Below are 24,893 nucleotides of genomic sequence, written 5' to 3' on the forward strand. Positions count from 1 at the left end.
CAAAGCCCCGTGAAGCCTCACCATGCAACACCGAGGTGAGCGACGCTGCTGCACCGCACCGGGTCGGGGACCCCAGAGTGTGGGGGCATCGGGGAGGTGCCGTGCCCATCACAAATGAGGCTTTTCCCCCAGAAAACCCAGATTCAGTGATGATAACTGATACAGATGTGGCTCTGGAGGGTCCACCCAGCACCCCCAGAATGTTCACCGCTTCCCTGCCCACCACAGCCTGTCACCTCCCCTTGCAGCTGCTGTCCCTGCTGTCCCTGCCTGCAGGAACCCCCTTGTCCCCATTCCCGCCAGCATCACCTGGGGTGGTCTCCCCGTTCCCTGCCTGCTCTGGCCCCTCCAAACTGCGCCTCAATGCACAGGGGTCCCTAATTTCACCCCAATTCAATGCACAGGGGTCCCCAATGCCACCCCAATTCAGTGTACGGGGTCCCCAATGCCACCCTCCTCAAAGCACAGCGGTCCCCAACACGACCCCCCCTCAATGCACAGGGGTCCCTAATTCCACCCCCCCTCAATGCATGGGGGTCTCCAATGCCACCTCAACTCAATGCACAGGAGTCCCCAGTGTCACCCCGACTCAGTGCACATGGGTCCCCAAAGCCACCCCAACTCAATGCACGGGGGTCCCCAATGCCAACCTAAGTGCACAGAGGTCCCTAGCACGACCCCCCTCAAGGCACAGGGGTCCCCAACACCACCCCAACTCAGTGCACAGGAGCCCCCGATGTCACCCCAACTCAATACACAGGGGTTCCCCATGCCACCCTAAGTGCACTGGGGACCCCAGCGTGACACCCCTCAATGAACAGGGGTCTCCAATGTCACCCGAACTCAATGCACAGGGGTCCCCAATGTCACCGGTCCTTCACCCTGCAAAGCCTCAGACCCTGGTGCTCTCCTGCAGAGCTGGGGTGGGAAGGACAGGTGGTGTCCGCTTCCCGCAGCAAGTCCTGTCCCCTGTCCCCTGTCCCCTGTCCCCCTGTCCCTAGGGCCCAGCAGCGTGAACCAGCTGGGGGGTCTCTTTGTGAACGGTCGCCCCCTCCCCGCCTGCAAGAGGACGAGGATCATCGAGCTGGCGGCGCGCGGCGCCCGCACCTCCGACATCTCCCGCAGCCTCAAGGTGCGCCGGGGGCGGGGATGCTCCTCCAAAAACCCCTTTTCCCGTGGAGCCCCCGCCCCATCCACCCCTCCGCAGGTGTCCAACGGCTGCGTCAGCAAAATCCTGGGCCGCTACTACCGGACAGGGGCCGTGGAGCCCAAGGCCATCGGGGGCAGCAAGCCCCGCACGACCACCCCCGCGGTGGTGGCCAGGATCGCTCAGCTGAAGCGCGAGCGGCCGTCACTCTTCGCCTGGGAGATCCGGCAGCAGCTGCACGCCGAGGGCATCTGTGCCAGCACCGGGACCCCCAGCGTGAGGCCCTGCCAGGGAGGGACAGGGGGGCTGTGGGGACACCGGGGACAGGCACTGTGGGGATATCAACCCCCATGGCTGGGGGAGGTGGGGATGGATGTGCAAGGATGAAATGGGGAAAGAAGAAGGATGTTGGGGGAAAGGAAAATCACACTGAGTACATGGAGGTGCTGGAGAGGGTTCAGAGGAAAGGAACGGAGCTGGTGAGGGGCTGGAGCACAAGTGTGATGGGAGCGGCTGAGGGACCTGGGGGTTCAGCTGGAGAACAGGAGCTGAGGGGAGACCTTCTGATCTCTGAACTGCCTGAAAGGAGCTTGGAGCCAGGGGGGTCGGGCTCTGCTCCCCAGGAACAAGCGCCAGGAGCAGAGGAAACGGCCTCAAGTTGCCCAGGGGAGGTTGAGGTTGGATGTGGGAACAATTTCTTCCCCAAAGGGCTGTGGGGCATTGGAACAGGCTGCCCAGGGCAGTGCTGGAGTCACCATCCCTGGAGGATTGGACAGACGGACATGAGGATCTCAGGGACATGGAGTAGTGCCAGGGTGGAGTAACGGTTGGACTCCATGTTCTCAAGGGTCTTTTCCAACCAAAATGATTCTATGATTCTATGAAATCACCACTCCCAGCTAAAGCAGAACCCCACCAGCCACCTCCACCAAGCCTGGAGGTCATCTGAAGTGCTGGGACACTCTTGGTGGAGCTGTCAAAAGTCCCACTGATCGGCACCTGAAATTAAAGGGTTGCTGGTATCAGCTATGAGTGGAGCAGAAGAGCACAGCGCCGGCGTGTAGAATCATAGAATCACAGAATGGCTTGTGTTGGAAGGACCTTCCCAGCTCCCCCAGTGCCCCCCCTGCCATGACAGGGACATCTTCACCAGCTCAGGTTGCTCAGAGCCCCATCCAGCCTGGCCTGGGATGTCTCCAGGGATGGTTCATCCACCACCTCTCTGGGCAGCCTGTGCTGTGGGAGAACACTTGGGGATGAGCTTTGGTGTGCGCTCTCACTCACTTCCACCTCAGAGCAGGACAGTACCCCCTTCCCCAGCTCAGCCCCTCTCCCCCTGCCCAGGTCTCCTCCATCAACCGGGTGCTGCGGATCCTGCCCAGCGACCTGCGGCTGGTGACGGAGCGGGGACCTGAGAGGGACCCGCTGGCACAGGGTGAGCCTGGGGGCTGGTGATGGGACCCGCTGGCACAGGGTGAGCCTGGGGGCTGGTGATGGGAGCCCCTGGTGTGGGGTGAGCCTGGGGGGTCGCAGGCTGGGCAGGGGGCACCCTGAGGGGAGAGAGCTGCTGCAAGTGGGGAGAGAGCTCCTGGCACCAGCGTCCTGCGGGCTACAAACACACTGTGTGCACACGTGTGCACACGCACACACATACACACACAAACGTGCACACGCACACACATGCACACACCTGCAAAAAAGCACACACACAGCTCCTCTGCACACTCCTCCACTGATGCAAAAGCCAAGGGGCTCCTTGACACCCCTTGTGCTCCCACAGCCCCACTCGGGGAGCCCCCATGGCCAGGTCCCCCCACCCTCTGCCTCTCTGTTCCCGCAGCGTCCCCTCTTGCCGCCCCCTCCGCCCCACACCCCCCTGGCTGCCGCTCGCCTGCCGAAGGTGCCGCTGTCTCCCCGGGGACCCAGCACCCTCCTGAGGGCTCCGCGTCTGGCCAGCAGCTCCAGCCGAGCACCCAGCCCCGCAACAGGACGGTCTTCTCCAGCCAGCAGGCCCAGGCCCTGGAGCAAGGTGTGGATCCCATGGGACACTGGGGCGTTCGGCATGCCAGCCCCAGGCTGCTGCAGGGTGCTGGGATCACAGGATCATGGAATCACAGAATGGTTTGGGCTGAAGTTGTGGTTGGACTCCATGACCTTGAAGGTCTCCTCCAGCTGGAATGATTCTAAGATACTATGATTCAAAGCTCATCTAGTCCAACACCCTGCCATGAGCATGGGCATCTTCAACTAGATCATGTTGAAGAAGTTGAGGTTGAGGTTGAGGTTGAGGTTGAGGTTGAGGTTGAGGTTGAGGTTGAGATTGAGGTTGAGGTTGAGGCTGAGGTTGAGGTTGAGGTTGAGGTTGAGGTTGAGGTTGAGGTTGAGGCTGAGGTTGGGATTGAGATTGAGGCTGAGATTGAGGTTGAGGTTGAGGTTGAGATTGAGACTGAGATTGAGGTTGGGGTTGAGAAGGTTGAGGTGTTCATAGAATCATAGAATCACAAAATAGTTTGTGTTGAAGTGACCCTCCCAGCTCCCCCAGTCCCCCTGCCATGGGCAGGAACATCTTCACCAGCTCAGGTTGAGGTAGGTTTGAAGTTGGGTCAAGGAGGTTAAAGAGGTTGACATCGAGGTTGAGTGGGGGAGGTTGAGTTGAAGAGGTTGAGGTTGGGTTTGAAGAATCTTGGAAGGGTTTGGGTTGGAAGAGACTTACATAGCTCCCCCAGTTCCCCTCCTGCCATGAGCAGGGACATCTTCACCAGCTCAGGTTGCTCAGAGCCCCGTCCAGCCTGGCCTGGGATGTCTCCAGGGGTGGTTCATCCACCACCTCTCTGGGAACCTGGGCCAGGATCTCACCACCCTCAGGCCCAACAATTTCTCCCTGATGTCTGGTATGGGATGGAGCAGGGCCATTCCCAGGGGACAGCACTGCCACTTTCCTGCCCCTTCAAAAGGCACGGCTGTCATTGCCGTGTCCCAAGCTTCTCCAAATGGTGGGCACCAGGGTTGGGTAATGGGCTGGTGCCGGGGGGTGGCCGTGCCAGACAGGCTGATCTCACCTCAATCCCCATTTGTAGAGTTTCAGAGGGGACAGTACCCGGATCCCGTCACCCGGGAGAGATTGGCCGTGGCCACCCAGCTCCCTGACACAACCATCAGGGTAAGAGGGGACCCGCCGTGCTGCCGCTCACCGCCAGGGATATCTCCAAACCGTGCCACTGCTGCTGGTGGTGGCAGAGGAGGGAATGGGCTCAGACACGCAGTGTGTGTGCGGCACATTCAGTAGCTCTGGGCAGACATCCCTGTGCTGCCACCAAACCTCCTCCCGGGGTCCCGGCCACCCCACCTCAACCACAGCCCATCACCGGCCATCTCGGTGCCTGGGCAGTGACAGCAGCGCGTCCCCACCTCTGCCAGGGCAGGGCTGCCCATGCATGTCACCCGTGCCTTGGCAAGTCACACGCACACATCCCCCGTGCCCTGTGCTGGAGCCTGGCATGACCCTGCAGCCTGCCGGGGTGGAGAAGCCGCAGAATCAGCCCCCGTCCTCTGCCCGCACCAGCACCTGATGGGTGACAAGCCCATGTCCTGGGGCAGAGCGGTGCCAGGGAGCTGCTGCCCGGGGTGGGGTGCCCAGGGTGGGGGCCGGCAGCCTCAGCCCCCTCCCGCCTCCCCAGGTCTGGTTCTCCAACCGAAGGGCCAAATGGAGACGCGAGGCCAAGCAGAAGCTGGAGGCTGGAGGTGCAGGTGACAACCCAGGGGTGGAGGGGGTGGGGCAAGGGACCTGATGCCCGGGGAGCGGGACTGGGGTTCAGGGGCCATCCCAGGAGGGCACGTGGCTGAAATTTGTCACTGAGCACTGGGGCAATTGGGTTTGCTTCCCAGCTCCAGGGCCCCAGATGGTAAAATCCAGCTGTCCCCTCACAAGAGCAGGGCTGGGGTCAGCGGGGCCCCCGAGCCCACAAGCTGCCCTCCCCGTGTGTCCCCACACAGGCTCCTGGTGCGACTGGCTCCTGCCACCCGGGGCGGCCGTGGCCGCTTTCCACCCCCCCTCCATGACAGCCGCTGGCCCTGCACAGGTAGGAGACGGCCGGGGGCCATGGGGGGCCACCCAAGCACCCCAACAGGCTCCAGGCACCCTCTGGAGCCCCTGCTCCCATTGCCCGTCTATTCTGGGCTCTGCCCTCCCCAGGGAGCCGTTTCTGGAGCCACCCCGGAGAGTGACACTTCCCAGGTCCCCTCTAGGGTGGCCGGGTCCCAAAGCATCCCCAAGGATGCCCTGTGACATCCCGCTCTCTGCTCCCCGCGCAGCACCTCCCGGCCACCCCCACCGGCTCGCCGCAGCCCCTCCATGGCCACGGTTACGGTCACGGCCACGGTCACGGCCTCGCCGGCTACCCCGGCCCCCCGGCCCCGCTGCACCTCTGCACCGCCGGTCCCTGCGCCTGGGATGACACTTGCTGCGGTACAAGGGTGGGGAGTGGGGCTGGGACCCCCCGGGCACGACCAGAGTTGGTGCTGGACGCCGTGGGTGCTGGAGGGTGCCGGTTGCCCACCCTGCGTGTCCCCATGGGGTGGCTGCTGTGGGGTGGGTGTCCCCAGCCCCACGGCGGAGCGGGGCTGAGGGCTCGGGCGATACTGATCCCGTTTCCACCCCGCAGGCCTGGCCGCCGGCAGCAGCCCCCCTCCCTGGCAGCCCCTGGAGGGTCCCCCCTTCGCCCTGCTGCCCCCCCGGGCTGCCCTGCATCCCGCTCCCCGCCTGCTGCCCGGACCCCCGCTGAGCCCCCCGGTGCCACCGCTCCACGCCCCCTCACCGGAGCCCCTCGCCCGTCTGCACGCCCCGGGGTGCTCCTGGCTCTGAGGGTCCCCGGAGAGACTGGGGGTCCGACCCCTCCTCAAGCGCAGTGAGTCGCAGATGTCCCTGCACCGGTGCGTGCCGGCGACGCTACTGTCACCTCATCGCCTGCCCCCTCCAAACCGGGACTCCCCATCACCCTCCCCTGGGTCCAGCGGGGCGGAGGGGATGGGTGCTGGGGGGCACACCCCGCTGTGCCCCCCAGGTGTGGGTTAAGCTGGCTCAAAGCCTCGCTGGCACACGGGGGGTGAGCGCGGCCCTTCCCGGTTGGGCGGGGGGGTTATCCCGGTGCCAGCGGCTGCGGCACAGCCCTGCCAGCCCGCAACGCGCGGCCGGGACAGCCCCGAACTGTCGCCTCGCAATGCGGTGATGCCACCCCCAAGGCAGGAAAGCTTCATGCCCGGGTTCACCCGACCACCGGCGGCTTCCTCAGCTGCTTTGGGTGGCTTATGGGGACCAGGACAGCAACCACGTCCCTGGGGCTGCGGTTGGGGTCAGGCAGTGCGAACCGAGTGCCTTGGGGACGCCCTTGTCACCCCACTGCTGTGTCCCTGTCCCATCCCCGTCCCAGCCCCTGGGATGCTGCAGCGTCAGCCCCGCCCCAGTTCGCTGCTGCATCCCCCAGTTTGCATCCCTCCCTCCCAGTTAAAATAGCATTAAATTACCCCGAGAAAAGTTAATTAACGGCGTGTGAAGAGGGACGTTCAACGCCCACACTCCCACCCACTGCGCCACTAGCGCTGGCATGCGGAGGGGACATCGGCGGAGGGGACATGGGCAGAGGGGACATCGGCGGGCAGGACTATGGCACATCCAGGACCAGCTCGACCACCCCGGGTCCCTCACTGCCCCCCCCGACTCCAGACCCCGCAGAGCCGACGGGGCCGGCCCGCGCAGCCGATCCGGGCTCTAAATAAAGAGTTTTGGGTTTCTGCTTGTTTAGCAGTGGAGTTTAACGATGGAGTCGGGCTCCAGTGCTGGCGCGGAGCATCGCTGCGGGCTCAAGAAACGGGTTTATCTGAAGGGAAATTATTGTTCCGTTCAACCAAAGGAAGGGGCCGGCGGGGGCTCCGCCCGAGGCGAGGGCTGTCCCCGTTCGCAGCCCCAGAGGGACACTGCCCCGCGGTCACTGTCCCCACGGTCCCCATGGTCCTCATGGTCCCCATGGTACCTGGCCCACTACCGATGGCTGGGCAGCCCTGGGGTTCCCTCCGTCCACGACAATGTCAGGATACGGCAGAGTTTGTGTCTTTTCAAGCAAGAAAAAATAACTTCTGTAAGAGAAAAATCTCCTGTGGGCTTCTCTGGGTGAAAAACCATCCCGGGATCCTGGAGCCACGTTATTCCGACCATTCAGTCTTGCAGAAGTCTCAGGTCTGAGGATGCCACTGACGGCTTTTCTCACCTGCACCCACGACACAGTGACAGCTCCAGCCCTGCCGCGGCTGTCTGTCTGTCTGGCCGTGTCTGTCTGTCCTCGGTTGAGCCGCAGCAGATCACGGGCTGCTGCTCACGGAGCGGGTGGGCTGAGACCTGCAAAACTCATGGCGTGAATTACTGACCGGCTTGCAGGGGAAGCCTTTTGGGAACGGGGACACCTCCAATGTCCAAGAACGCTCATAAGACAGAGGGGCGTAAGGATGTCCCGGGCCACCTTAAGCCCCCGGGCCACCCTCTGGCACCCTGGGGCTCTAGCTCTACCCACGGGTCCCTCTGTCTGTGTCCTGCAGCCCTGTGGGGCCGAGCCCTGGGGACAGGGACAGGACGGTGGCACTGGTGGCAGAGCAGGACCGTGCACAGCAGCCACTGCCGTGCTCTGGCAATCCCCAAATTCTGTAGGCACTCCCTGCTGCAGTCAGCACCCACTTGAGCCCAGGACCTTCAAATGCTCCACAGCAGCTCCCAAGGAGCCTTTCCCTTCCAGAAACATGGAGTCACTCAGCCAGATTTGGGTGTATTTCTCAGCGGTTGCAGACCAGTTGCCGCTCGCACCGCCACCTGAGCCTTACGGCACCACTCAGCAAAAAAGCTGCGATTCACACCCAGATGTTACGAAAATTTAAAATGCTGTGACTCTGCGCAATGTCCTGGGCACCGGTGAGTTCACACCTCGAATCCTGGGGGCAGTTCTGGGCCCCTCACGCCAAGAAAGGCCTTGAGGTGCTGGAGCGAGTGGAGAGAAGGGAATGGAGCTGGTGAGGGGCTGGAGCACAAGTGTGATGGGAGCGGCTGAGGGACCTGAGGGGTTCAGCTGGAGAACAGGAGCTGAGGGGAGACCTTCTGATCTCTGAACTGCCTGAAAGGAGCTTGGAGCCAGGGGGGTCGGGCTCTGCTCCCCAGGAACAAGCGCCAGGAGCAGAGGAAATGGCCTCAAGTTGCCCAGGGGAGGTTGAGGTTGGATGTGGGAACAATTTCTTCCCCAAAGGGCTGTGGGGCATTGGAACAGGCTGCCCAGGGCAGTGCTGGAGTCACCATCCCTGGAGGGCTGGACAGACGGACAGGAGGTTCTCAGGACATGGGGCAGTGCTGGGGTGGGGTAGGGTTGGACTCCATGATCTTGAGAGTCCTTTCCAACCCAAATGATTCTGTGACTCTAAGTTTTGCAACCCCTGCTCCTGGAGAAGGAGCAGGCAGCAAGCTCTCCTGCCTGCTCCCTGCCTGCTCTCTGCCTGCTCCCTGCCTGCTCCTCTGCCTCCAGGATCCTACAGTACCAACAGCTCTGAGCAGAGCTCAGTGTGTCCAAGGGGACGTGTCCTGGCCACGTCACTGGAGGAGAGGGGACCCTGGCACAGCCGTCACCTGCCGGTGGCCGTGGAAAAGCTGCCAGGCTGGCAGCAACCAGGGCAGAGGGAGCAGCAAAACCACCAGGGCTGCAAAACGCACCATGGCACATGTGCTCCCAGGTTGTTGGTTGGGAGGTGGCATCAGTCGGTGCCAAAGGGACACCCCCCAGCTTACCACTAGCGTTTTCAGGACACTTCAAGGGTGACATCCAGACCAGGCTGGAGGATCCGCTGCTAAATGGGGCATTAAATTATGAATACTTGAAGCGAGTGGCTGTGTTTTTGTTCCCCAGCCCTTTTGGAGCAGGGCGAGCAGAGTCTGCCCTGTGAGGCCCGCAGCAGGATGGGCGCTGGTGCTCTGAGCACCCCCTGAGCCATTGCAGGGGACAGCCAGGACATCCCCATGGGGACAGCCTGGGTGACAGTCAGGGCATCGCTGCAGGGACAGCCTGGGGGGACAAACAGTGTAACCCCACGGGGACAGCCTTGGGGACACAGTCAGTGTAACCCTGCAAGGACAGTTTTGGTGACACAGCCAGTGTGACCCCACAGGGACAGCTTTGGGGACACAGCCAGTGTAACCCTGCAAGGACAGTTTTGGTGACACAATCAGTGTGACCCCACAGGGACAGCTTTGGGGTCACAGTCAGTGTGACCCTGCAAGGACAGCTTTGGGGACACAGCCAGTGTGACGCTGCAGGGACAGCTTTGGGGACACAGCCAGTGTGACCCTGCAGGGACAGCTTTGGGGACACAGCCAGTGTGACCACGCAGGGACAGCTTTGGGGACACAGCCAGTGTGACCCTGCAGGGACAGCCCCATGGGGACACAGTCAGTGTGACCCTGCAGGGACAGCTTTGGGGACACAGCCAGTGTGACGCTGCAGGGACAGCTTTGGGGACACAGCCAGTGTGACCACGCAGGGACAGCTTTGGGGACACAGTCAGTGTGACCCTGCAGGGACAGCTTTGGGGACACAGCCAGTGTGACCACGCAGGGACAGCTTTGGGGACACAGCCAGTGTGACCCCACAGGGACAGCTTTGGGGACACAGCCAGTGTGACCCCACAGGGCACATAGCTTGCCAGTGCACCTCATGGGGAGATACCCCGTTGCCCCAGCCACGCGTGACATTGCCGCTGTCTGTCCCCACGATGCTCCATCCCTGCTGCCTCCCCCCAGCACCCCTGGGCTTTCTGGAGTCAGCACCCAGCCCAGTCTGCTCCCCCTTCTCCCGGTGCCCGCGGCTCAGCCCTTCACTGCCCAGCACTTGGCTGTGCCCAGTCCCACTAATTAACAACCCAATTAGCGCTGCTGCAGCACGCAGCCTGAGCCGACCCCGCAGGGCTTTCCCCAGTGCGGCCCCAGCGCCCACCCCGACAGCACCCCAGGGTGGGGACAAACCAGCTCAGACCCCTCCTGGCACCCGGGGATGAGGACACGAGCTCACAAACGCACCTCGGCGCCTCTGCCCGCCGCATGTGCTCCCGCACAGCTCACGGGGGTTTTATTTGGGTGCAAATCCCTGTGACGCTGGTGGAAGGTGCAGGTCGGGGCGTGGGGGCTCTCGGTGGCACCCGCAGCCAGGCAGCAACGCCGGGCGCAGGGTACAAAGTGGTGGCGTTTAATAACTCGATATACAACAGCACGTTACGCAGCCCCCCTCCCCGAGAGAAAGAGAACTATCGAGTCGATCGAAGGATAAAAAGGAGGATCCTTCCCATCCTGCTGCCTCCCGGCCCCGCTCAGCCCCCGCCGCCGCTGCGGGCGAGGAGCAGGGACACTTGGGGACATGCCACCCCGGCAGGTCCCTGCAAGCTCTGGCAGACGGCACATGCAGGTGGGGAGGGCGGCCGGCACGCAGCGAAGGCAGGACGCTCAAAACGGAGCTGCTTGCAACGGAGCTGCTCGCAGAGTCCTTGAGCTCACGTCCTACCGGATAAACACACAGAGACAAGGCCACGCTGGGGAGAATGGAAAAAAACACCCCCCCCCCCCATAATAAACCAAAGAAAACGAAACAAAACAGCAGTTGGAAGAGATGTCCCCGCTCATCCGGCTCTGCTAGCGCTTGGAGAGCTCGTGCGACAGCCAGTCCAGCCCGTCGTACAGCCCCGTGCCCTGCGTCGCGCACGTCGCCTGCACGTACCACTGCGAAAGAGATGGAGGAACAGGCATTGGGTTCTTCAGCCCCGTGCCCCACAAAGAGTGACCCCACAGGTCCCTCCCGCGGGGATGGGGATGGGGATGTCCCCCCAGCACTCACGGTGCGGCTGCGCAGCGCCTGCAGCCCCAGCTTGTCGGTCAGCTCGCTCACCGCCATGGCGTTGGGCATGTCCTGCTTGTTGGCGAACACCAGCAGGACGGCGTCGCGCAGCTCGTCCTCCTGCAGCTGCCGAGAGAGAGGGCGCAGACGGGAGCTTAAGCACTGCAGAAAGGCACGTTGCAGCTCTCCAGACACCTTTTCTTTAGCCCTCACATTTGGGATTAAAAAAAAACCCCAACAACTTGAAAATATAAACTAGATATTAAAAGAGTAAACAGAAACAACCCAAAAGCTTACCCTTTACAAAATAACTACTTTTTAAGACAATCTCAGGGCCTGTTGTGACAGGACAAGGGGTGATGGTTTTAAACTAAAGGAGGGAGATCCAGGAAGGATTGTTGGAGGAAGGAATTGTTGCCCTGAGGGTGGTGAGAGCCTGGCCCAGGTTCCCAGAGAGGTGGTGGATGAACCATCCCTGGAGACATCCCAGGCCAGGCTGGACGGGCTCTGAGCACCCTGAGCTGCTGAAGATGTCCCTGTCATGGCAGGGGGCTGGGGGAGCTGGGATGGTCCCTTCAACCCAAACCAGCTGTGATTCTATATTTTTAATGTTCTGCTCATTGTTGGGCATTTTGAAGTTCTGTTGTTTCTTTCCCAGTTATGCACATACTTGTCATGGTTTCCTTAAGTTGGTTAGATTTAAACCAATACTGTTACTACCGTACTCTCCTGAATAACACAACATGGATCTGTGCAAAAGTTGTGTGTGTTCCATGTCACAAGATCTCCAGAATTCCTTTATCTTGGAGACAGGTGTGTGTAAGCACACACACATTTTATCTACACACAAGACTCCAAAGTGCAGTTCTACTGCCCTCTGGTATCTGCTGTCCTCATCACTGTCCTGCCGTCCCCATCGCTGCCCTGCCGTCCCCATCGCTGCCCTGCGATCCCCATCACTGCCCTGCTGTCCCCATCGCTGCCCTGCCGTCCCCATCGCTGCCCTGCCGTCCCCATCGCTGCCCTGCTGTCCCCATCACTGCCCTGTCATCCCCATCACTGTCCTGCGGTCCCCATCGCTGTCCTGCTGTCCCCATCGCTGCCCTGCCATCCCCATCGCTGCCCTGCCATCCCCATCGCTGCCCTGTCATCCCCATCGCTGCCCTGTCGTCCCCATCGCTGCCCTGCCGTCCCCATCGCTGCCCTGTCATCCCCATCGCTGCCCTGTCGTCCCCATCGCTGCCCTGTCGTCCCCATCGCTGCCCTGCCGTCCCCATCGCTGCCCTGCCGTCCCCATCGCTGCCCTGTCGTCCCCATCGCTGCCCTGCCGTCCCCATCGCTGCCCTGTCGTCCCCATCGCTGCCCTGTCGTCCCCATCGCTGCCCTGCCGTCCCCATCGCTGCCCTGCCGTCCCCATAGCTGCCCTGCCATCCCCATCGCTGCCCTGCCGTCCCCATCACTGCCCTGCCATCCCCATCGCTGCCCTGCCGTCCCCATCGCTGCCCTGCCATCCCCATCGCTGCCCTGCTGCCCCCATCACTGCCCTGTCATCCCCATCGCTGCCCTGCCGTCCCCATCGCTGCCCTGCTGTCCCCATTGCTGCCCTGTCATCCCCATCACTGTCCTGCGGTCCCCATTGCTGTCCTGCTGTCCCCATCGCTGCCCTGCCATCCCCATCGCTGCCCTGTCGTCCCCATCGCTGCCCTGTCGTCCCCATCGCTGCCCTGCCGTCCCCATCGCTGCCCTGTCGTCCCCATCGCTGTCCTGCCGTCCCCATCGCTGCCCTGCCGTCCCCATCGCAGCCCTGCTCTCCCCATCGCTGCCCAGAGGTCTTGGTGGCACCAGGATGTGCTTCACAGAGGGGATACATTGGAGAGAGGGGCACCAGGGACACGGGGACCGCCATGGGGTGCCCACAAGAGAGTGGGCACCACGCTCTCCGAACAACAACTAGCAGGCAGCGGGCACCTGCCTGTCCCCTGTCCCCGCTCTGTGCCACGTCCCTCCCCAGGGATGCTCTGTCCCCCCCAGGCAGCCACACAAGGAGTAAACACCCCCCACCTGGCAGGTTGGCTTTTGGACGTCATTTCTGGACACTCCCCATGCGCCTGGGCGCTTGGCTAGCAAAGCCCTGACTAAGTAAAACCTAAAGCGGCGTTTCCTCAGCCATTTCTTTCACCCCTTGCAATCGCTCCTGGTCCCTGCAGGTCCAGCCACTCCTGCCAGCGCATTCACTCTTGGGTCCCCAAGCCCGTACCCAGATGGATGCCCCTGGCTCCACGTTGCAGGCAGAGGGGTGTGGGACACCCCTCTCCCCGCCAGACCAACCCCCTCCAGCACCCACCATCTTCTGCAGCTCCTCGGCAGACTCCTGCACCCGCTCGCGGTCGTTGCTGTCCACCACGAAGATGAGACCCTGCGGGAGAACCAGGCAGCTTGTGTGGAGGAGAGGGGGACACCCAGGCACCCCCAAACCAACGGGAGGAATGGCCCAAATGTCCCCCAAGTCCCCTATGCACCCTCCACAGAGCCAGAGCAAACAGCCACGTGCCGTCCCGGTGGGGACACCCTGGAGATCAGGACACATTCCGTGCTGTCACCCACACCCCAGTTCAGGTCGCAAGCCCTGGGGACCTCCAGACACTGCTGCAGCCTGGGGGGTCACCCTGCCCTGCCCACGCCCCCCAGGCTGTGCGCCCCATACCTGTGTGTTTTGGAAGTAGTGTCTCCAGAGAGGCCGGATTTTGTCCTGGCCGCCCACGTCCCAGACGGTGAAGCAGATGTTCTTGTACTCCACCGTCTCCACGTTGAACCCTGCGGGGAGGCAGCAATCACAGAATCACGTTGGTTGGAAAAGCCCCTCAAGCTCATGGAGTCCAACCATAACCCAGCCCTGTCCCTGCCCCATGTCCTGAGAACCTCATGTCTGTCTGTCCAACCCTCCAGGGATGGTGACTCCAGCACTGCCCTGGGCAGCCTGTTCCAATGCCCCACAGCCCTTTGGGGAAGAAATTGTTCCCAAGACCCAATCTAAATCTAATTCTGCACCACGGGTGATCAGCCTCCCGGACCCTGTGGCTCAGCCCATTCACAGCCCACCTCCAGCTACAGGAGATGGTGCTGAGCACCCTCTGAAGTTTTGCACCCAGGACCCGGCAGGACACAGGGCGGCACACGGGGGTTCACACCTGCTGTGCCACGCGGGTCGATGCCGCTGGTCTGTGCCGATAGCCATGCCAGGGACAACAGCCAGACAGGCACAGGATCATGGGAGGGTGACAGCTGGGGGGATGGGGTACCAGGGTGTCATGGGGCACATCTCACCCCACACAGCCCCCAGCTGATCAGGGAGCATCAGGGCTTGGCTCGGGGGGACCCACAGGAAAGCAGTACCTGGGTGGGTGGCACAGCCTGCAGGATGTGACAGGGGGACCTCGCCTGGCGCCAGCTGTCACAGGCAGGGCGGGGGACCCTGCCCGGTACCCAGTGCCAAATTGGGGGACCCTGCCTGGTGCCCGGTACCCGGTGGGGGCCCTGCCTGGAGCCAAGGCACTCACCGATGGTGGGGATGGTGGTGACAATCTCACCCAGCTTCAGCTTGTAGAGGATGGTGGTCTTGCCAGCAGCATCCAGCCCCACTGCAACGATAAGACGGTGTCACCGGCGCCGGTACCGGTAGATGCCCCGGCCCCATCCCCATCCTCATCCTCATCCTCATCCTCATCCTCATCCTCATCCTCATCCTCATCCCCATCCCCATCCCCATCCCCATCCCCATCCCCCGGCCGTGCTTTGCCGCCCCCGCGCTCACCCATCAGGATCCGCATCTGCTTCTTGCCGAAGATGCGGGAGAAGATGGCGGAGACCGTGAGGCCCATGGCGGCGGCGGAGGGTCGGGACAAGACGGGACGGGACGGGACGGGACGGCCCCGCTGCCACCCGCTGCCTCCGCGCTCCGCAGGCCCCGCCCCCGCGCACCGGGCCCCGCCCCCGCGGCTGCCAGGCCCCGCCCCCTCCCCGCCCCCGCGGCTGTCAGGCCCCGCCCCCGGGACGCTGCGCCGCGCGGGGCTCCCGCATCGCCCCGCCCTCTTGGGGAGCCCCGCCCCCTCCCGTGCCACCTGGCCCCACCCCGTTGACCGCTCCGTCCGTGCCCCGCGGAAGCGCATGCGCAGTGCGCGTCGGCAGCGGGCGGAAGTGGCGCTGTGCGCATGCGCACCGGACGCCGGCCGGAGGTAAGGCCCGGGGTGAAGGGGCGGTTGCTATGGAGACCCCTTCGGGATTCCCCCCCCCCCCCCCCCCCCTCCGCCTCCTCCCCCTCCCCGGCCCCGCCGTCTCCACTGCCCCACCGGCCCCTCCGCCGCTGCCCAGCAGCCTCCACTGCCCCACTGGCCCTTCCGCAGCCTCCACTGCCCCACCGGCCCCTCCGCCGCTGCCCAACAGCCTCTTCGGCCCCCCCTGCCCCGTAGGCCCCCACAAGCCCCCTGTCCCGCCTCCTTCCCCGCCCCACCGGCCTCTCCACCGCTGCCCAAAAGCCTCTGCTGCCCCACAGGCCCCGCTCCACGGCTTCCCCAACCCCATGGGCCCTCCCTGCCCCACTGGCCTCTCCACCACTGCCCAAAAACCTCCTCTGCCCCCACGGGACCCCGTTGACGCCCCCGCCTCATGGCCGCTCTGCTCCAGCGCTGCCCCTCCACCCCGCCTCAGCAGCTGCCCCGGTTGCTCCCCCGCCGCTTGTCACCCCCGAACCCACCGTGTCCCCGTCCCACCCGCCCACACTCCCCTCCCGTGACTGCCCCACCCTCTGACACCCCCTCATCTGCAGCAGAGCAAACCCCCCGCCATGGTCTTGTGCTGTGGGGCCCCCCACCCAGAGCTGGGCCCCCCACCCGGAGCTGGCAGCACTGGAGTTGCCTTCACAGGCGGCTGCGCTGCCAAGGGACAGCCCAGGGAACTGTTCCTCTTGAACGGTAAAAATGGAGTCATTTATAGATGTAGCCCCCCCAGACTGACCCGACAGGGAGCACTTGCAGGGCAGATATTGCCATGCAAGGCATTAAAGCTTCTTCTCTGTTTGAGAAGCTTGAGGGATCACTGGGGCGTGCAGGCGCTTTGCTGGGCAAAGTGCATGGTGAGGGACACGTTGTGGTGTCCTGAGGGGTCAGGATGTTGCTCCTGTTTAGCTGTATCCTCCTGCTGATCGCAAATGTGTCTTTGCTGCTCCTTTAGCCTTCGTGCTGGTTTGTTCTCTTTTCAGATCGCATGAATCATGGAGAAGTTTGGCATGAACTTTGGAGGCGGGCCGAGTAAAAAAGATCTTCTAGAGACGATTGAATCGCAGAAGAAGCAGCTTCTTCAATACCAGATGCGGCTGAAGGATGTCGTCAGAGCCTACAAGAGCCTCCTCAAGGAGAAGGAAGCCTTGGAAGCCAGTTTGAAGGTGTTGTCCGTGTCCCATGAGGCAGATATCGGCTTGAGCGGCGCTCAGCCTGTGTCCGGGGCCAGCTCTGGCTCTTCCTTTGCCGATTCTGCTGACGACCAGAGCTCGGTTCACAGCGAGGACAGCGCGGGGACGGCCACCAGCGCAGACACCGCTGCCAGTCTGGCCAGTACGAAGGGTGAACCGGGGCCTGAGGATGACAAACCCGCGGCCACCGGTTCTTCTCTTAAATCAGAAGAGACAAGCGGCTCGGAGAGCGGTGTCAGCACGAGCAGTGGGGACGTGCCGCCCGCTGCCGGCGAGGCTGATAGAAGAGTGTTCCAGCTGAAGACCCAGCTGGCCACCCTGACCAGCGCCCTGGCCACGGTCACGCAGGAGAAGTCCCGCATGGAAGCCTCCTACCAAGCCGACAAGAAGAAGATGAAGCAGGACCTGGACGATGCCATCAAAAAAGCAGAAAACGAGACCGAGAAGTTGGAGACGGAGCTGAAGTCCATCCAGGAACAACTGGCCGAGACCAAAGCCCGTCTGATCACGCAGCAGCACGACCGAGCCCAGGAGCAGGGCGACCACGCCGTGATGCTGCGCGAGCTCCAGAAGCTGCTGCAGAACGAGAGGACGTTGCGCCAGGACGTGGAGCTGAAGCTGGAGGAGACTCGGGAGGCCTTGGCTGGGAGGGCGTCCGTGGCCGACCGCGCCGAGGGCTACGAACTGCGGATCAGGCAGCTGAGCCAGGAGGTGGAGGACCTGAAGAGAGAGCTGCAAGCTGTTCAGGAGCAGAACGAGAAGCCGGACCCGCAGATACAGGGTCTGCAGGAGGAGATGAGCAGCCTGAAGAATCACTTCCAAGTGCAGCTGCTGCAGGAGATGAGGAAGGTAAATAATTCCCAGGCTGGGCCCTGGGATGGATCGGGAGTGGTTGGAGCAGGGTTTGAGGTGGGAAAACGCAGATTGTGATACTGTTGTCCCAAAACCAGGGTTCTGTTCAAAACCAGGGAAGAAGGAGAGGCAGGCACCAAACTCTTCTCTTCAGCGACCAATGTCAGACCCCAGGGAACGGCAGCAGATGTGCCGGGAGGGTCAGTGGGACATGAGGCAAAGGTTCTTCCCCAGAGGTGCTGGACACTGAACAGGCTCCCAGGGAGGTGTCACGGCCCAACCTGACAGTGTTCAAGCAGAGACTGGACAGCGTGCTCAGACACACGGGGTGACCTGTGGGGTGTCCTGGGCAGGGACAGCACTTGGGCTCTGATCCCTGTGGGTCCTTCTAGCCCAGGACATCCTGTGGTTCTTTACTCGGTGTGCACGCAAATGAGCCAAATGAGCGCAGAGACGCGATACTTGTTTACAGACTCTTGCAAATCTGGATGCTGGAATAAAGCCAGCACGCCGGCAAGAAAAGTAAAAGGCATTCTATACAAAATCTGATCACTACATTCACACCCTAAAGAGCCAATTCTTACACATTTGCATATTGCATTACATAATCCTTTTAGCGTATAATGAGCAACGTTCAGCTAAAGGACACTTTACCCAACAGTCTTGAGTTCTGTGTTAAAGCAAGACTCAACTAATTGCGGGGCTTCCAAATGTCTAAAGCTGCAGGGGCAGCAGTGGCTGTAGTTCGTGATTTGGTGTTTTGCGAGTCACCCTTTGTTATATGAGCAGACTGACCTAAAACTGAAAGGATTTAAAATCTGTTTCCCCCAAAATAAGACCTACCCCAAAAATAAGCCAATTAACCCAGCCCTGTCCCTGCCCTGTGTCCTGAGAACCTCATGTCCGTCTGTCCAGCCCTCCAGGGATGGTGACTCCAGCACTGCCCTGGGCAGCCTGTTCCAATGGGGAAGAAATTGCTCCTAATATCTAATCTGAACCTTCCCTGACACAACTCGAGGCCATTAAATGTGTCAGTGCCGTACAAGGTGCAATTACAGGAGCTCATAAAAAGGAAATCTCTTCTAACCAGCCTTCTTCAGGAAAGCTCAGAGTGCGCTAGAGAAAGAAGATAAAGAGAGGAGAAAAGCTCTACCGTGTGTGTGCAGGGGGAGCAAAGCGCTGGAAAGGGCTGTGGTGGGAAAGAGGACTCTGTGCAGCTCCATGGGTTGTGCCGGGGGTTGGCACCAGTAACAGAATTTGCACCTGGAGCCTGTGATCCTCTCACCTCCGTGCCCTCCGGAACAAGTTCCCTTCTCTCTAATCTGAAGCATCAGGCTTGTAGGTTTCCTATAGCATGGATTGCAGGAATTCTTCTAAAATAACTGGTTTATTAGCAAGGTGCAGCTCGAGCTGGTGCCTCCTGGAGAGGAACCCTCCGCAGAAAAGCCCTTGGCCAGTTCCCCCAATCCCAACCCCCACATCGCGCGTCACTCCAGGCCAGCTGCAAAATGACAGTTTGGGGTCTCCCTGTTCTTCATCAGGTGGGCTGACAGTTACAGTTCTGACCTCCAGCTGCTACTTTGCACCTGCAGCTGGAGAAAATAAGTTGTTGGTAAGAGCCAAAGCAGCCGCGTTCTCTCCCGTTGCTCATCTCTGAGGGCACAGCTCCCTCAGCTTCCAGATTCAAGACTCTGAGGCTTTCTTTTCCTTCACGAAGCAGGAAGTTCAAAGGTTCCCAACCTGCAGAAGTTGAACAAATTCTGAGCAAATTCTATATGAGCAGTTTCTAGCCAAGTTCTCCAACAAGCAGTGTACCCAGTAATGAGCTCAGGCAGCCTGTTCTCTCACAGTTTGGGTTTTGTTAAGCATCTCTGCTGTTACAACATGTGAAGCAGAGTTCATGAAGCTTTCCTAACCTGCTCTCTGACAGGTGATGCAGACCTGGCTCAGGTGGTTTAGTTCACTATGGTGATTGTCAGGTTTCAGTTCTCAATATACTTCTTTTTTTAGCCCTCACATTTGGATTAAAAAAGAAAAACAAAACCAACCTGAAAATATAAACTAGGTATGACAGGCGTAAACAGAAACAACCCAAAAGCTTATCCTTTACAAAATAGTGACTTTTTAAGACAGTCTCAGGGCCTGTTGTGACAGGACAAGGGGTGATGGTTTGAAACTGAAGGATGGGGATTCAGGCTGGACATGGGGGAGAAATTGTTGCCCTGAGGGTGGTGAGACCCCTGCCATTGCCCAGAGTTGTTATGAGTAGTTATTAGTAGCTATTAGTCAGTTCTCAATAGCCGTAGAAACTCTGAACACCAGCTGTTTGCTGGAGCTACTCAGAAACCACTGAATTCTATTAAAATCAGTGCAACAAGGCGTAGCATTTAGGTAGATTGCTGTTAGAAGGATGAAGGCTTTAGAGCACACACACAGTTTGAAAATAACCTGTTGCAGATTGTGAGGTTGGTGCTTCCCACCTGCAGCACCGCGGGTAACGCCAGGAGCAGCAGCAAAAACCCTTTTGGTTTCTTTTATCCCCAAAAGAAACAAAAATCCCAAAAGCCAAGTGCTTGTGGTGGCTGGTCTGGGGGACGGGATGGCCCTGCCTTGCCCGGAGTTGGGCAGAGCGGAGTGGAGCCCCAGAGCACTGGTCTGACCCTGTCTGTGTGTCTGTCCGCAGACGGCACAGGCGGAGGAGCAGCTGCGCCAGCACGCCCAGAACGAGGAGCGGCGCGTGGCCGACCTGGAGGGACAGGTGTCCCAAGTGTCCGAGCTCCTGGGCACCTACGAGAAAGCCAAGCAGAAGGACCAGGCGGTGATTCAGAAGCTCAAGGACCGCATCGTCCAGCTGGACCTGGAGAACAAAACCCTGGCCATCGCCGCCTCCAGCCGAGCCCCCGCCGATGTTCACCTCGAAGAAACCAACCTCGACGTGAATGTTCTAAAGGATAAAATGGAGAAGCTGAAGAAGCTCTTGCAGGCGGCCGCTAAGAAGAGTCAGCCGACTCTGGACATCGAGAAGCTGTGCGAGCTGGAGCTGCCCAAGGGCAGCGAGACCGGGGACGGCGAGAAGGCCACGGCTTTGTACTACCAGCAGGAGCTGAAGCAGCTGAAGGAGGAGTTTGAGCGGTACAAGATGAGGGCGCAGGTGGTTCTCAAGAACAAGTCGGCCAAAGACGGCAACCTGGCCAAAGAACTGGAGGAAGCACAGGAGCAGCTGGCGGAGCTGAAGGAGAAATACGTCACGCTGCAGCTGGCCGCCGAGGACACGGAGAAGCGGCACCAGCAGGACATGGAAGCCAAGAGCAAAGAGCTGTCCCGGCTGCAGCAGATTCACAAGCAGGAATTAGAGCGGTGCCAGCTGGAATACAGGGAGCGGGCGCTGAAGCTGGAGGAGGAGATGCACAAGCAGCGGGACCGAGCTCTGGCCGTGCTGGCGGAGAAGGACCAAGAGCTGGAGCAGCTGAGATCCCTCACGCTGCCCTACGGGCTCCAAGGATCCAAAAACTACCTGGTGTCGGGGACCACGAGCAGCGACTCACCAGGGAGCGACTCCTCAGAGATCCTCCCCCAGGCCCTTCAGCTCTCAGCCAGCAGCGAGCCCACCTTCTTCTTGTACGCAGAGCAGCTGGCTCGCAAAGAAGTGGAGATCGGGGCGCTGAGGAAACACAAGCACAAGCTGGAAATGCAGGTTCATCAGCTCCAGGAGAAAATCTTGGTTGAGGAGGAGAAGCACCGGGAGGAGGTTTGCACGCTTCACAGCGAGATCGAGAAGAACTTCAGAGATAAGAGCAGGGAGGGGGCCAACCTGGAATACCTCAAGAACATCGTGTTCAGGTTTCTGACGCTGCCGGACTCCCTGGGGCGCCAGCAGACCCTGACTGCCATACTGACCATCCTGCATTTCAGCCCGGAGGAGAAGCGGGCCATCGCCAAACAGTCGGCCTCCGGCAGCTGGTGGCTTTCTGGGAAGAGATGAGATGCTGTGTTTTATTCCCAGCTGCTTTTCCAGAGTCACACGTTTCTGGTTATTAACTCAGACCACTTCACTTGTGCTGGAACCTCTTTCCAACCGTGTGATGGAGCAGGGACCTTCCAGCAACAAACTGGGCTTAAACTGCTGCTCTTGGTACTAATTGAAAATGGGATTGTGCCAACTATTCCGGTAGGATCACAGCGGGAGCCAGTGTGAGAATTTGCTCCGAGTTGGAACTTGATTAAAGAAAAAAATGGAAGATCCTGGTGCTTTTTTAAACACCATTTTTAAGAAGTCCCTGCATGTCACGCGTAGGGTGAAACTCGCTTTGATCTTCAAACACCAGGCTTGTGACTGCGAGATTTAAAATCACATCGGACCAAGAGCTGAACGCCTGCAGGAACGCTGAGCCTTGACCACCAGCATCACCAAAACGCCAAAAATCTGGAGCATTTTCTCAAAAGGTTTTGTTTGTATTTTTAACCTAGAGCCAAATCGCCAGCAGTGGCTGCGGCAGCTCCCGGCAGCACCGGGGCCCGTCCCACGGCACCACGTGTGTTGGTGCGTTACCAGTGCTGAGCAGGGTTCTCTCTGCACTTATCGGGGTTTCCCAGGAAAGAGGAAAGATGTTGTGAGTATTTCCTCCCCACTAGTGCCAAACCAGCAGGCGCTGGGCAGCAGTTGGAGCGGATACCGGAGCTTTCTGACCCCGTATGAGAGCCAGAAAGCAAACGGAGGAGAGGCTGCAGTAGGGATGCTGACCCTTCAGCAGTTGTTTTCAAGGCATTTGGGAGTTGTGGTGAAGTTCTGGATGTTCCGCAGTGTGGTTTTAGAAGCAGGGCGTTGTTCCTGCCGGGACAGAGGAGGCCAGAGGAACCTGACGTTCCTCTTGGTGCTTGCAGTGAGCGCCGGGTGATGCTGAGCGCCTGGCCGGCTGCTGCACGCACCTCCAGGTTTTGCCTCATTCCTTGCAAAGTGGTGAAGGCAGCGGGAGGAAAGCCAAACCGTCCAAAACAGCCCTGCTTTGGTTGCGGTGCCTCCCGCCCGCGTTCCTGCGCGTTGCCGGAGCCCAGCGCCGCAGCTCGGCAGGGAGGTGGCTGGAATGAGGCGTTCAAACGGTTACAAGACTAAAAGCAGAGCGTGTGTTATGAATATTACTGGAGCGTGTGGGAAGGGTCCTCGGGCGGCTGTGAGCGGGGCACACAACGCTGGCACGGGAAAACTGTCCCCTCCGCCTCAGCGGAAACCCAACTTTCCTTTTGGTGTTTGTGCCTTGAGAGCTGACAGGCCAGAGACGGGGAACGCGCTTTGTCACCCTCAGAGCCCGTGTTTTCACCAATCGCGGCTGTAACTTGTTGCCTTCCCTTTGCTTTCCATCTCCCCCCTGCCCTGCTGATGGTTGAGACAAGGGGCACGGGGTCCCTGGGGTTCCCCCGTCCAGTCCCTGGGTGCTGGGGCCACTCGAGGACACCCAGCCCAGAGATGGCTGCAGCATCTCTCCCACCGCCTGGGACAGGACCTGGCTCTGCAGGGTGACGCGTGAGGAAAGCAGCAGGGGGCCCCAGGGGGCTCGGTGGCCACGGCTGGGTCCTGGCTGGTCCTTGTGGCCAGGGGGCGGTGTTGGAGCTCAGGGCAGCTCACACGGGGACTTGTGGTTCTGTGTGGGCAGCGGAGTGGGTTTCAGTGTCCAAAACGTGCTCTGCTGCAGCAAAACCGCTCCCGAGGTCTGGGCAGGCACCGACGCTCTCGGTGACAAAGGCTACGCAAGGTCGGGAGGAAAATAAAACCAATTTCCCAGCTATTGTGTGTCCTGTGCGCATCGAGCTCCCCGGAACGGGCAGGAGCGTCCCTGTGCCTCTGCGGAGCTGCGCAGCTGGGGCTCCTGGAGCAGCACCGATTGGGAAGCGTCGGTGCTGGGATTTACACGGTCACTGCTCTCTCAAAACCAGGCGGGGACGTTTCCAGAGGTGTCGGGCGCTCGCCTGCAGCGCTGGACCCGGCTGCTCCCGCCCGAGCCGCTGCCGAAGCCTCCAGAGCTTTCTCAGCTGCGTAGGCAAAATCTCGCTTGAGTTTTGGTTTTGTGCGCCTGCTTTGTTTTTAATTAAAGCTTGGCTTAGTAAAGCACAACTTCCCAGGCAATTTGTGTGCCTGGGGCGCACCGAGAGCTGGAGCGGCTGAGCAGGATGGAGCCCTTTCCATCCCTGTGCTGTGCCACCCATCCTCGTTCTGCCTGGGGCTGAGTTCCTGGACTCTGCCGCACAGATCCTGCCTTGCTGATGGTGAGGGCGGCGCTCGCGCTAATGCAACCCTCCGTGCCAATTTCTCCTCGGGGAAAACGTGCCCCTGTGTCTGCTGGAGGTCCCGGGACGGGTGACAAAGCTGAGCGGTCACCTGCCCCATCCATCACCTGAATCTTGTCTCTGTGCAGAGACCGGGCTGAGAGCATCTGCGGGATCCACGTGCGGCTCTGACGGAAGCAACGGGGTTTAAATGGGAGAGTTTGTTCCAGGGAGAGCTTGGTTTTGTGCTCCTTGGCTTTGAGATGCTTCTCAACCACACGAGTGGTGGCTCAGCTGAGAGATCCACGCAGAAGAGCCCAGCCCGGAGTCCCCGTTTGGAAAGTGCGAGTTGAGCAGTGCCTCTGAAACCCCAGGGATTGCTCCACACTCCTACAAGGGCTGAGGATGATGAGGGTTCCTTCAGCTTTGGCCTCGCTGCCCGCGCTGAATGGGGATCCCCGTGTCCTTCTGGAGGACGTGCTGCCCCAGAGGAGACCCCGTGCCGGGGGGTCCGTGGTGCTGTAGATGCAGCAGGATGGACTCTGCTGTCCCGGGAGTGCTGCGACCCGGCTTTTCCCACCCGCAGCGCTGGGGTCTCCGGCAGCAGGAGAAGCTTCCAGCCGAGCTGGAGAGAGCGCAGGAACAACCCAGGGCCCATGCGGAGCTGCTGTAACCTCGTGCGGCTCTCCTGGTGCGATCCCTGTCCCCACAGCCCCTCTCCTGCTCCTCTTGTCCCTTGGACCTTCCCCACATCCCTGCCTCTTTCCTCTCTTCATGCAGCCAATACCCTCCTCAATAAAACTAAAAGGAAAACTGTTTGAAGCAGAACAGCTCCGTGAGCGGTGGTTGAAGGAGTGAGCGCGGGGGCTGGCACAGCGGCAGAGCCGTGGTTGGCAGCCCCTTGCCCGCGGTGCCGGGGTTGGCCGGAGCCACTGGGCCCGCTGTGGGGTGCTCACGCGTGGCTCTGTCAGCACCGCGCTTGGATGGGTGTAAAATCCTTAAAAACCTCCATTTTTCACACAGTATCACAGTATGTTTGGGATTGGAAGGGACCTCAAAAGATCATCTAGTCCAGTCACCTCGTGCATTTGAGCTGTTGTTGCTGTTAGATCACAGAAAAGCGGAGCATTTCTGGAGGGGGATGCAGCACCCTGGGAGGTAGGAAACGCCATGGGGGGGTATGAAATACCTTAGAAGGGTATGAAGCACCCCAGGGGGGGAATGAAGCGTGTTTGGGCCCCTAAGCGGGAGGGGCTGGTCCCTCCCT

General features: G+C 60.6%; 2 protein-coding genes across 3 annotated transcripts; one reads left to right on the forward strand and one right to left on the reverse strand.

The window, feature by feature from the left end:
- Positions 1–10,245: 10,245 nt before the first annotated feature.
- Positions 10,246–15,019, reverse strand: ARF5 (ARF GTPase 5). The gene is made up of 6 exons (XM_065839341.2): positions 14,864–15,019; positions 14,610–14,690; positions 13,757–13,866; positions 13,397–13,468; positions 11,053–11,178; positions 10,246–10,937 (listed from the first exon to the last, which is right to left on the reverse strand). Exons 1-6 carry the CDS (start codon positions 14,928–14,930, stop codon positions 10,851–10,853), a joined length of 543 nt encoding a protein of 180 aa, XP_065695413.1. The 5' UTR covers positions 14,931–15,019; the 3' UTR covers positions 10,246–10,850.
- A 187-nt stretch (positions 15,020–15,206) lies between these two features.
- On the forward strand, positions 15,207–23,148 carry GCC1 (GRIP and coiled-coil domain containing 1). Of its 2 annotated transcripts, none has more exons than XM_065839285.2 (3): positions 15,207–15,284; positions 16,307–17,365; positions 20,052–23,148. In XM_065839285.2, the coding sequence occupies exons 2-3, from the start codon at positions 16,319–16,321 to the stop codon at positions 21,348–21,350; spliced, it is 2,346 nt and encodes a 781-aa protein (XP_065695357.1). In that variant the 5' UTR covers positions 15,207–15,284; positions 16,307–16,318; the 3' UTR covers positions 21,351–23,148. The 2 variants fall into 2 exon arrangements, with proteins under 2 accessions (XP_065695357.1, XP_065695365.1); XM_065839293.2 differs by lacking the exon at positions 15,207–15,284 and adding an exon at positions 15,379–16,019.
- The last annotated feature ends 1,745 nt before the right edge of the window (positions 23,149–24,893 follow it).

This window comes from Patagioenas fasciata, chromosome 1, assembly GCF_037038585.1.
Source record: "Patagioenas fasciata isolate bPatFas1 chromosome 1, bPatFas1.hap1, whole genome shotgun sequence".
Classification (NCBI taxonomy): Eukaryota; Metazoa; Chordata; class Aves; order Columbiformes; family Columbidae; genus Patagioenas; species Patagioenas fasciata.